Source organism: Corvus brachyrhynchos, unplaced genomic scaffold (genome assembly GCF_000691975.1).
Source record: "Corvus brachyrhynchos isolate BGI_N302 unplaced genomic scaffold, ASM69197v1 scaffold83, whole genome shotgun sequence".
Classification (NCBI taxonomy): Eukaryota; Metazoa; Chordata; class Aves; order Passeriformes; family Corvidae; genus Corvus; species Corvus brachyrhynchos.
Window position 1 is genome coordinate 6,759,734 of NW_008238464.1, and position 11,372 is coordinate 6,771,105.

At 42.9% G+C, this 11,372-nt stretch overlaps 1 protein-coding gene across 1 annotated transcript; it reads right to left on the reverse strand.

The window, feature by feature from the left end:
* Window positions 1–1,752: 1,752 nt before the first annotated feature.
* On the reverse strand, window positions 1,753–10,861 carry LOC103617560 (coagulation factor VII). Its single transcript, XM_008635866.2, has 8 exons — window positions 10,697–10,861; window positions 8,349–8,509; window positions 7,759–7,783; window positions 7,554–7,667; window positions 6,500–6,640; window positions 3,649–3,755; window positions 3,023–3,143; window positions 1,753–2,832 (listed from the first exon to the last, which is right to left on the reverse strand). The coding sequence occupies exons 1-8, from the start codon at window positions 10,764–10,766 to the stop codon at window positions 2,294–2,296; spliced, it is 1,278 nt and encodes a 425-aa protein (XP_008634088.1). The 5' UTR covers window positions 10,767–10,861; the 3' UTR covers window positions 1,753–2,293.
* Window positions 10,862–11,372: the final 511 nt, after the last annotated feature.

The window sequence follows — 11,372 nt, forward strand, 5'->3', positions numbered from 1 at the left end:
TGCCACTCCCGGCACGGACGGACGGGACGGACGGGACGGACGGGAGCCGAAGTCTTCAACCCCTCGGGCGGGGTGAGACTGAAGCAGCGTTGCTTCACCCTGCCCAGAAATAGCGGAAGCGCCGGGACAGGGTGACAGCCTCGGCGGGATTTCTCAGTCGGGAGGGATGAGGCTTCTCTTCTTTTTGTTCTTTATTTTTTTAAAGCCCAAGGCAGCGTGGGGTTTGTTTTGCTTAGTTTTGAATGGCACCTTTTATTTTGGAGGAAGGGAAGTGAATCGTCCCCTGCACGAGCTGGCGTGGCCCCGGCCCGGCGCTGGGCGAAGCCAGGCTCCCAGCCCACAGCAGCCGCCATCCCTGCTGCTCCCAGCCGTGTCCCACGTCCAGCACCGTAACCCCTGGGCTCCGCGCTTTGGACCAGTGACCTCGGCCGGGCGCTCGCCGGCAGCTGGCCTCAATCTCCCCTTTCTTGCAGGGAGTTCACAGTGCGCTGCGGAGGCCACGACTTCGGTGCTTCCAGAGTCAGCCATCAGGTCTCCTTTATCTTCTGGGCTTGCTTAAGCAAGCTGTTATATGAAAAATATATCTAAAACCCAGATTTGTTTTGAAACGTCGCTTTGTACAGCCATTATTAGTACTGATTTCTTTCAGCGTTTTACCCTTTTTCTACAAGATGATTTGTTCATAAATGTCAGTATTTTCACTGGAATGTTACAGAGGAGAAAGCATCTTGTGAATCATGAAATACACAAACTATTCTACCTTGAGGGGTCGTCAGGGATGGATTTACAGTGCCGAGCACTTAATCTAAGTGCAAATGAGGCTTTATTTGCTGGTCACTACTTAAAGCTTTGTCCTTGACAGTTGACTCTCTTTAGGACTAAGGAGAACCTCTAGTGCGGGTTTGAATACTGTAACGTCTCTTGTTTTTCAGGTCTCTGAAATTTGCTGCCTTTCCCAGTTCATTTCACTACTTCAATGAACAGTATAACTTTCTTCTCCGCCAGTAAAGTGGGTATAGGATGTTCAGTATTGCATGGTATATGTGCCATACAATGACACTGTTTTCCCCTAATAATAGAGTATGATCAATTGTGTTCTATTTGCTGATAAGCTTTTGTGATTGAGTTGATATTCTGCATTATTTGAACAATCTAGAACATAGAATATGCATGAGATAGTTAAACTGTTTTCCAATCTTCTAGTTCAGTTTTATCTTCCTCACCTTATCAGTGTTTTCATGCTAAGGTTAGAAAGTACATTTTTTAACTGTATATGTTTTCAGAGAGCTTCAGGTTCTATCATTTATGCCTTAAGACTTTACTGAATGGTATTTAGTCAGTGTTTCACAGAGAGTTAGACAATTACCCTGTTCTGGATTTAGATCTCAGGATAGAGAGTACAATTGAGATTATACTGGACAACTGATAAAAAAACCCCATTCCCTTTCATTTGTGCTCTTTGTATTTACAAGCATAATACCAAGGCAAACATAAGATTAAATCAGTGGTATTCTTCACCACTTATAAATATAGGGTTAAATATTGAACTTACTAGCCTTACAGCAATAATGCTTGGTGCAACAAGATTTAAATCAAGTTTTCTTAGCAGACCTGTAAATATGGAATCAACCTTTTCCCAGATTTCTTGTCCTGGAGAGTGTCTGCAGTTCCTCCCCCTCAAATCTCCCTGTTGCCACTGCAACTGCAGGAGAAAGCTATTTTAACATAAGCTAAAAGAAACACATTTTCAATTTTTTTTTTCTGCTATTTCATCATTATATTACAGGATACATAGCATAGGAAGTTATGAAAGCCAGAAGCATAAATGTGTTCAAAGGAGATTGCATACAATTACGGACAACACGTTCATTCATGACTGTTCAGTCTAATGCAACTTCTGGCTCAGGAAGTCTGTACTTCACTGATTACCAGAAGTTGAGAGAGTAGCTGGAGGAAGGCTTATGGTCTGCATGACGTGTTGCTGACAGTCTTTCTCTCAGCATCTAGCTCTGTTCTTTAGCAGAAATGGATGCAGAACAGGAGGAACATTGTGCCTGATTTGTTATGGTCATTCTGTGCCTGCTAGACAAGATATAAAGTTTACAAACAACACTGAGAGGGAAATTATTTTATGTATTCAAGTAGGCCTTAGGCTTACTTCAAATTTTTAATAGTGTTGTGGGTATGACATATATCACATATCTAAGATAATGTAGAAATCCTTCAATAGGAAAATGGTACAGAGGGATTGGGGGGCAATAACACAACCTGGAAATGTTCTGGCTCAACACCATCAGTCCATGTGCTTCTTCAACCAATCAATGTATTTGGATACCCTTGTGTAAACCCCATAGCTGCCTTCAACAGCACAGCCCTTTCCCCAGCTGACAATCCCAGTCAGAAACCAAGTGTTCTTGTACTGTGTAGCATGAGGACCACCGCTGTCTCCTTTGCAGGAGTCCTTAGCCCCAGACAGGTCTCCTGCACAGAACATATTCTCTGTAATATTTAAATTGGTCTCCTTTTCACATTCTTGTGTCTTCACACGTGGCAGATCAACTCTCATCAGAACAGAAGAGGTGGCACCTCCATCTATTAGGCGTCCCCATCCGCTTACTGTGGAGAACTTGATGGTGGACAGTTCATACACAGCAAACCTTTTCTCAGGCAAACATATTGGTACCACATAGTCAGTGAGGTTCACTGGTGTTTCCAGGTTCAGGAGGGCAATATCATTATTGACTTGTCCATTTGTGTATCCTTCATGAATGATCATCCTGGCGACTCCACTTTCTTGCTCGGTTTTCTCATCGACATTTATTTTGTGTTCACCTGGAAAAGTTATTAATTGCAAGTCACGTCAGGTAGCTCCTTGATTCCTGAGAAGTTTGAGGATATAGAGTGTTTCTTGTTTGACACCTCTAAGGACAAGTACCTTGTACTACCAAAGCCTTCAAATCTGGTTTTATCAGGACGAGAATCTGCCACCACCTTGATAAGATGAGGAGGGGAAGATACATACCCAGTCTCACCCGAAGCTGTTTAGGGTGCATATACTCCAAACAGTGAGCTGCAGTGACCACCCACTCTGGGGAAAGCAGGGTACCACCACACTTTTCTCTCTGATCCTGTATTATAAGGGCCTGCCAACATAAAGCAAATTTGTCTCATATCAAATGTGCTTGACATAAATCTCAGTAGAGATGGGTTTCATATTGCTTCTTTCTGTCCCTTTATGCAACTGTGTTTGACAATACCATGCTGACTGCATGGAGAACTTAGCAGGGGAAATCTTCCCATTGACATTTTCTTCATCTTGCAGTATGGACCCTACCTATTATGGCCCAGAGTGTATCCCTGGAAGCTGCAACTAAAATTCTTGCTGGCAGTAAAGGACTAAAGAGTCAGGAGATAGAGACAGCTGTGCTACCACTCTACTCCTATGCAACCAGGTACTCCAGAACAAGGCTAAAGTGCCTAAGTGAAATAGGTGGATCTGCTGCCTATGGATGAAGAAGGAATTTGGTTATCAAGACATGGCACTTTTTATGAATTTTTACATGATAGATTTAAAGCCATGAATTTAAGATAGTGATTCCGAAAGGAAATTAAAAAAATAAAAGCAATTAAAGATTTTTGAAAACTCACTTGCCATGGACATTCACCTGGAGGACAGATTAAACCACCTACTATTCTCCCTTTTGCAGTTGAATTTTTTTTTGCCAGCACTGGTATTTTTCCACATGGGTATTTCACTGGAAAAAAAAACCAAACAAAAACAACAAAAACAAACAAACAAACAAAACCAAAAACCCCCGAACCAAAACAACAAAAGGCAGCAAGTGGGACTGTACTGAATTCAATTCACAGCAAAATGCGTAAGGTCTTCAATAAAGCTACATTAGCTGAAAAACTGAGTTCTAGTCTAGGAGCATGGATTCTCAAAAATAATGTAAAGCAGCTCAGCAGGTGAGTAGACTTTTCGTTTGGAAACAGCCAGAAATGCTCTTACAATTAGAGTTCAGGCCCTTACAGCATCATTGGCATGTATTCACCTTCCATAGGTCTTTGCAAACAATTAACTTGCTTAAGATACATGTCAACACAATGAGGTAGGCTGCAGGCTGGAGCGCAGAAGTGACCCTGACAAGCTCTGTAGTCCACACATTTTCATTGTCCCTGCTGACTTTAAGTCAGTTGTATCAAGTGCACAGCATCTATGGCAGAGTGAGACAGAAGCTTAATCATGGGGTGTACATCTTGCAATCGTTTCTTTGGGCAGAGCCAAAGATGTCCTAAGAGCAGACACTGTCTTCTGGTATGCCTCTCCCAGAATACCTTGTTTTCTTGTGTCCAGAACATGCTGGATTCTTCCAGACTGCACGTCTCTGTGTTCTGCCTGAGCCAGCATGTGAAGACTGGCACTAAAGGGAACCAAATCCTGACTGAACTTGCAATAAGCTGTAGTGCAGAGGAAGTCTTGGTGTTTTCAGTACATCCTTCACCCAACCAAGTTTTCCTGTAAAGGGGAAGGTGTACCCTTGGGGGTGCCTGTGTGCCATGTGTCTGTGCTGTAACTGACCACACCATCCCTTCTGTCTGTCAGTCACTCTGTGATAATGCTGGGAGTGCCCTTTTTCTACCTCTTTGGGAGCCAGGGTCCTATAGTCTCTGCTGAGCTGCATGCAACATCTCCATGGATCTGTAAGTACTTCAGCTGACATGAAGACAGCATCAGGGTTTTACAGGTCCACATGAGGTATGGAGAAACGGGACTAGCTTTTTGGTGGTGGCTGGTGGAAGATTAGAACAGACACAACACATAACACCCACAGTTTCTAATGCTGTGTGTAAGCCAACACAAATCTGGATCACTGTGGGAGATGACACAGGGGCAGTGAGGGGACTGTCAGCCTGGCATTTACACAGTTTTCTCTATTTGCAACACATGGTCAGTTCTAAGGCTATTTTGGTTCCCAAGAAGCAAGCAGCAACAAATACATCTTCCTTGCAGGGAAAGATGCACTGAAAAGCCTGTGAGGAATTTTGAATTCTTTGTTCTCAACTTTTAACAAAAGCAGCTTTCCCATCATGTGGTATTGCAGAATCTGTTAATAAGGGATAAGCACATTAGTAGACATTTTTTTCTAATGAAATTTCTGCTGTTGAGAGCTAGGTTGTCATTACCAGCTCTCTGCATGAGTGCTCCATTGAGGTGTGTGTAGGGGGTCATCACCCCTCAGAATTACTTTGCATGCTCCCTGCAGCTCTGTCCATTATGTTGTTATATTCATATCCCCAGGGGTCTCCTTTTCCCTCTAATAAAGTACTTCAAATAAGCGTTTGCAGTAGAGTCAGGTGCCAGCTTATGTATTGGCAAAATTATTAACTTGCACTACCCTAGTCCCAGTTGAAATTTACCTTGCTAGATGAGTGAAAGAAATACCTAGCCACAGTGTCTATAGGGGTACCAAAAGTGTATTATTCCTAGCAATTAGGAAAAGAAGAGGAAGAAGAGGAAGAAGAGAAAGAGAGAGAAAGAGAAAGAGAAAGAAAGAAATACAGAAAAAGAAAGAAAGAAAGAGAGAAAGAGAGAAAGAAAGAAAGAAAGAAAGAAAGAAAGAAAGAAAGAAAGAAAGAAAGAAAAAAGAAAAAGAAAAAGGAAAAAGGAAAAGAAAAAGAAAAAGAAAAAGAAAAAGAAAAAAAAGAAAAAGAAAAAGAAAAAGAAAAAAGGAAAAGAAAAAAGAAAAAAGAAAAAAGAAAAAAGAAAAAGAAAAAAGAAAAAGAAAAAAAGAAAAAGAAAGAAAAGAAAAGAAAAAGAAAGAAAAGAAAAAGAAAAGAAAGAAAGAAAATAATGTAACTGTTTTTCTTTGGTTTTAATAGACCTCTTCCTCTCTTGACTCCTGTACTGAAATAAATATAGTAATAAAATCTAGTCACAATTTCAGATTGGAGAGACAACACTAAAACAATTCTGCTCCCAAAATATTTTTCTACTGTGGGTGTAGACTAATACAAAGAAAGGACTTGTGAGCCCCAAAGCCCCTCCACTCACTAGAAACCACTCAACCTGACCCCAAATCCCTGACCACCTGCTGCCCTGCCTTATTTAGATCACCTGGTGAGGAGTTTGTCTCCACTGCTCAGTTCTTTTCTGCTTGACTAGTGGTGAGTGTGCTCCCAAAGGAAGAGATGGGTTCAGCTTCCTCCTAGCTCTGAGCAGGTGGGATGGTCCAATTTCCCACATTCCAGAGGAGTGAACCTCTGGGGCCAGGAAGAAGTCCAGAAGGATCTCTGCTTGGTGGGCATGCTGACAACTGCTCTTCTGGGGTGGCTAACTTGCACCAGAAGCCAAATGTACAATCTGGGACTCTGCCCACGGAGAAGAGGTGAGGAGCTGGTATCTGAGGGTTATGCATTGCACCTCCTGACACGTACACATTGAAAACTTTTCTTCCAGAGCTGGCTTAGACTTGGCATCAGGTTGGTAGTGTCTTACCTTGAGGGATGCAGGACATGCCATCACTCGCTAAAGTGTAATCATCATCACAGAAGCACAGTCGTCTTTTGGAGTCCCTGTCAGTACAGTACTGTGTGCAGCCACCGTTGTCTAAAATGCACTTCAGTTTGTCATCCACAGCTGAAGTCAGAGAAAGAGCATTTAGGTTTCAAGACCTGGATTTTTGTGCTTAACATTGATAACTTGCAGTTGGAATGTTGTCAGGAAAGCAAGGCAGGAAAAAAAGATTTCTGTGATTTATGCAGAGCAACTTCATCAAAAGTGCCTTCCATCAAAAGCTAGGCAGGCCTGGATCTCCAGGGATTAGGGAAGAATAGGCTTTGCTTAAGAAATATATACCTAAAATTAAATCAGTCAGCATTTGTACAGTACCTGAGCTGTCTCAAGAATGGAGATATTGTAATAGTGTGGTAACCATCGTAATATATGACTGATAAATTATAATTCTTTGGTATTTTGCCATTTAGTAGGAGGATGCTCTGGGATGACTGTTGAGACTGCTTTCCTAGACTTGATGAGTGCCTAGCCCTTGTCCAGACTCTGCGTGTTTTGAGGATGTAACACTCAATGTGCAGTGTCCTCTGAAATCAGTGGAAAGATGTGTATTCATAAAACACTGGATCCTTCCCTTTGGGCTTTGTACCATGCATATGCTGTGCAGTTCTCACATACTGCATCGAGCTTCTAAATCAAAGTAACTTCAGCACTTGAGTAAGAAATAATTCCTCCTTTCCTCTCAGATGGTACACAAAAGGCAGTTTTAATTTTTTTTTCCACAAAAAGTACCTTGCTGCCTTGCAGTGCCTGACTGCTATCTGGTTAGATGCATCTTGCAACACCAAAAGCAGTATGAACAGTAGCTGTCACAGCTAGAATGATACAGAATCACAGAATCATAGAATATCCCAAGTTGGAAGGGACCAATGAGGATCAGCAAGTCCAAATCCAGAATTCTAATGATTGCTACTCTTTATCTCAATGCCTTGCATTTGAATTAATAATAGCATTTTTATTTTGTTATGTCACAGCTGACCTTTTTCACAGTTTTTGCCCTCGTATTCGACAGGACAGCGGCAAACATAATCCTGAAACTGGTCATCACAAATCCCGCCATTCTGACAGGGGTTGGAGGCACACTGGTTAGGGTCTGCAAAACATTCAGTGTCAGTCCAGCTCACACAAAGAGCTGCAGCAGTGGGAGTGTTCCACAGCTGTTAGAACATCCTGCATGATCGTACCAGAATAGGAGCGCCAGAACTCTTCCTGGAAGAAAAAGATGCGAGATTTAATTAAAGAAAAATCAACTCAAGTCTTACAGCCCTTGTTGCACAGGATGGGTTACCAACAGTCAGAGTGATGCTGCTTCTGCCTTTATAGTCTGTGACAGTTAATATCCATAAAATATTCTATTTTCTGGATTGTACATTATTTTCATATACTAATAGAGAAGGGCCTTGTTTAACACACATGAATGGGTCATCCATAAATAGGCTCTGTATAGTTGAGGTGGGATTGACTGAAAAAGATGTTGCACAATACAATAATTTAAAGTATTGTCAGGGCAGACATTAGTGGGGGTTTGGGGAGATGACTTAGAGACCATCCATTTTGCCACCATCCCCTAGATGGGTACTGCCTGGGATTGCCCATGCAGTGTGCTCTCCTGCAGTTCACTGCTGCTGTGCACCCCTGTAAATATAAAAGAAAAATGCAAACAGCAGGACACAAAGTGCTTTTTTAACTCTGGTGGCTTAAAGTGTCAAAGCACACCCTTGAGTAGGGAGAGTCCTTATGACAATGAGTGCTCACCCAGCCCTGTGTTACTTACTGTCCTTTCAACATCATGGTAAATCTCTCTTGCTTCCTCATGGGAACACTTTTCTTCTATGCATTCTCGCTCTAGTGACCCCAGCTTTATCTCTTCAAAGATGCTGTTGGCTCGTCTTTGCCTTTGCAAAACGTTGCTTGCCTCTTCCTGCTTTAGAAAGACTGAAAAACAGCAGCACGTTCAGTTTGTCATACAACTGTGCTTGCCAGACAGAGAGGATGGGGGGGACGATTCCCCCTGACAGCTTTTCTACTTCCCAAGATTTTTCTGAAACACTTTAGAAAAGAAATGGGCAAATGTGAAAGAGTCTCCTTCCTCTGGCCTGCCTCACAGGTAAAGTGACAACACAGGAATTTTGGAGATCCTGGAGCTTAGGAGAAGATGGCGTGTTACAACAGCGGTGTGTGTGTGTGTATGTTGTATGTCAGTGACTCCTAAGGTACTGTTGCATGTCATGTGCATCTTAACATGCGCAGCAGTTTCTTACAGCTGTAGCAGCTGCAAAGCCTGTGTCACTTTATCTAGCACTGGTGTACGTGGCAAAATCTGATTTTTCTGTACTTGATACAGTCAGTCACAGTGACAGGTGGACTACAGTCGTGCCCTCACCGACAGTCACATGTTATTTCACACCCCTCCACTTACTGGACGTGAAGAAGGGATTTATCCCACCACTAGTAGACCACAATTTAAGAACCACTGCTTTAATATATTGTCTTTGGTTTTCTTCTGTGGATGAGGTACATAGGAAGACTAGACAATGCTGATTGTATTTCCTAGTGGAGCCTGTGAAGGCTGCTAGCTCCTGCCATCACCACAGACTACAGCCATGAAAGGGTCTTCTTGTGTGTCTCTACCCATGCTTTGGAAAGACATTGGGTACATAGGTCTGATAGCAGGCATCAGTAGAGCTCATTTCTTAGAACTGCACCAACTTGCAACTGGCAGAAGTGTGCACTGGAAACACTAATGTCATTGTCACCATGCTGACCTGCTCCTCAGCCTCAGGATGTAAGCACATCACACAGCTATGCTCTCGAAGTCCGAGTGCTGGCACGTACTTTTGCTCCATGCACTACACAGAAAGTGTCTTGAAATTATTCTTTTTTCTTTTTTTTTCCCTCCTATATGTCAGTAGGGGAGCTTCTGGAGCTTCATGCCAACAGCTTACATTTCAGCACTTTAACTATTTCACCTCTGCTTGTGGGTAGATTTGGGGATTGAGGCTGATCTCCTGCCTTTCCCCAGGACATTCTCTCTGAAAGAGTGGAAGTTATCTTCTACCTGCTGAAAGGGCCCTGAGAGATGCTGAAGGACAGATTCATGTGTGTCCCCACCAATATACATCCAAACACAGATGCTGAGAGGATTTATTCCAGTCTGAAGTGATGCAAGGTGTCTGCATAAACATTTGTGTCTAATTCAGGATATTTGCATAATCACATGCAGAATAATGGTAATTTCCCCCTGTATTTCAAAGTTACTTAGAGAAATAAAGTATTGTGTGGCATGTACTGAGTTTATCCCTGGGTGCTTCATAAACCTTTGGTCATTATAGGAATGTCAGCTGGGTCTTTCTTGATTTCAGTCAGGCTCTATGCATTTGATATGGCTTTCCTTAAAGGATTTTAATTAACCTTATACTGCAGACACATGGCACATGTATCAGTGCTTGGGCACAGACTCTGACAGAAGAGCAGACCTGAGCACATGGCTGGGGATGAGCACATGGCTGGAGATGTCCAGCCACTCTTATTTTGGCATATCCACTTATTTGTATTGGATCACTTCTGACTTTACTACCTATTTTTTCACCTTTTGTCACTGCAACACAGAAGACCCAGTCAATGGCTAACTGGGAATCTGAGAGCACTGGATCTGCTTTACTAATATGGGAGCTGGTTTTTGGACACATACTGAGCAACTGAAGGGCTACCTCCTCTCTGCCTTCTACTGCTGCTGAAACAGGGTGGATCCTCCCCTCTTTAGTTACTCATCAGCTGAATGACAGGCTATTGATGCTTTGCTTTGAAAAATGTCCCAGTTCTATATGAAATAACAGTAAATCCTAGTTCCTTTCTTCATGTAGACAGCTGGTGGTTTGTCTGCTGTCTGTGCAGCAAGATAATAAATTAATTTAGCAGTCTAGAGGTGCTTTTCCTTAGTTGGCAGAACAAGTGCATGGAGCCATTGCTGAGAATAAATAGAGCTTTAGAATAACACACAGGCACAGCAGAAGACGGGATAAACATGCAACAGTGCTCAAAACTTGAAGTGGAAATCATCTCAGTAACAGGAAAGAGGTCCATTGCCAGTAAAGATAATTACAGCCATATCCTACAACATACCTGCATCCAGAGAATGATGAATCAGTAGCAGAAAGCAGAGAAACAAAGCCACACACTGCCTGGAAATCATGATGAACCCTGTGAGCCAGTGTCTCGGTAGTGTATTGACATTTCAGCAAGGACTGTTTGGCCAAAGGGCTCAGCTTCAAATGCTTGGAGCCAGAGGAGGGGCTGGCGAGTCATGGAAGCAGCAAAAGATCCATGACAGCCCGGCGAGCTGAGCAGAGGGGGGCACATGCAAATCCTGCAGTGTGCCCTTTTCACACAAGCAGGGAGCTTGGTTTTGAAGTGTGCTCTCCTGACCTGTGCAAAGGCTATGCTGATTACACAGGCTACTACCCCCGGCCCTGCATTTTCCATTTAATACACCTTTTCCATGAGAAACACGAACGCTGGGACCCTGAATCCATAGGACAGGCATTAACTTGGCCACATAGCACCACATGCAGGGAGCAGTGTTGTGATACTTATCTTGCATCAAGATACAGCCTTTCAATGCTTTTGAGTGTGATTGTACCACTGGCATCTGTCTATTCCCATTTTTCTATCACCAGTTGAAACTCTGCACTTCTGCCTGAATTTGCTTGGAGACACTAATTAACCAGCAAGAGACACCCTACACTGGTTCTCTCCATCTTTGCTGCCAGACCCATGTGACCTGCACAGGTTGTACCAG

Bases quoted from the DNA above. Each gene is read 5' to 3' on its own strand.
- LOC103617560 (XM_008635866.2), bottom strand. From the start codon at position 10,766: ATGATTTCCAGGCAGTGTGTGGCTTTGTTTCTCTGCTTTCTGCTACTG. The intron at 8,510-10,696 runs GTATGTTGTAGG...GCTGTTTTTCAG, and splicing joins TCATCATTCTCTGGATGCAG to TCTTTCTAAAGCAGGAAGAG. The intron at 7,668-7,758 runs GTACGATCATGC...AATGTTTTGCAG, and splicing joins GTTCTGGCGCTCCTATTCTG to ACCCTAACCAGTGTGCCTCC.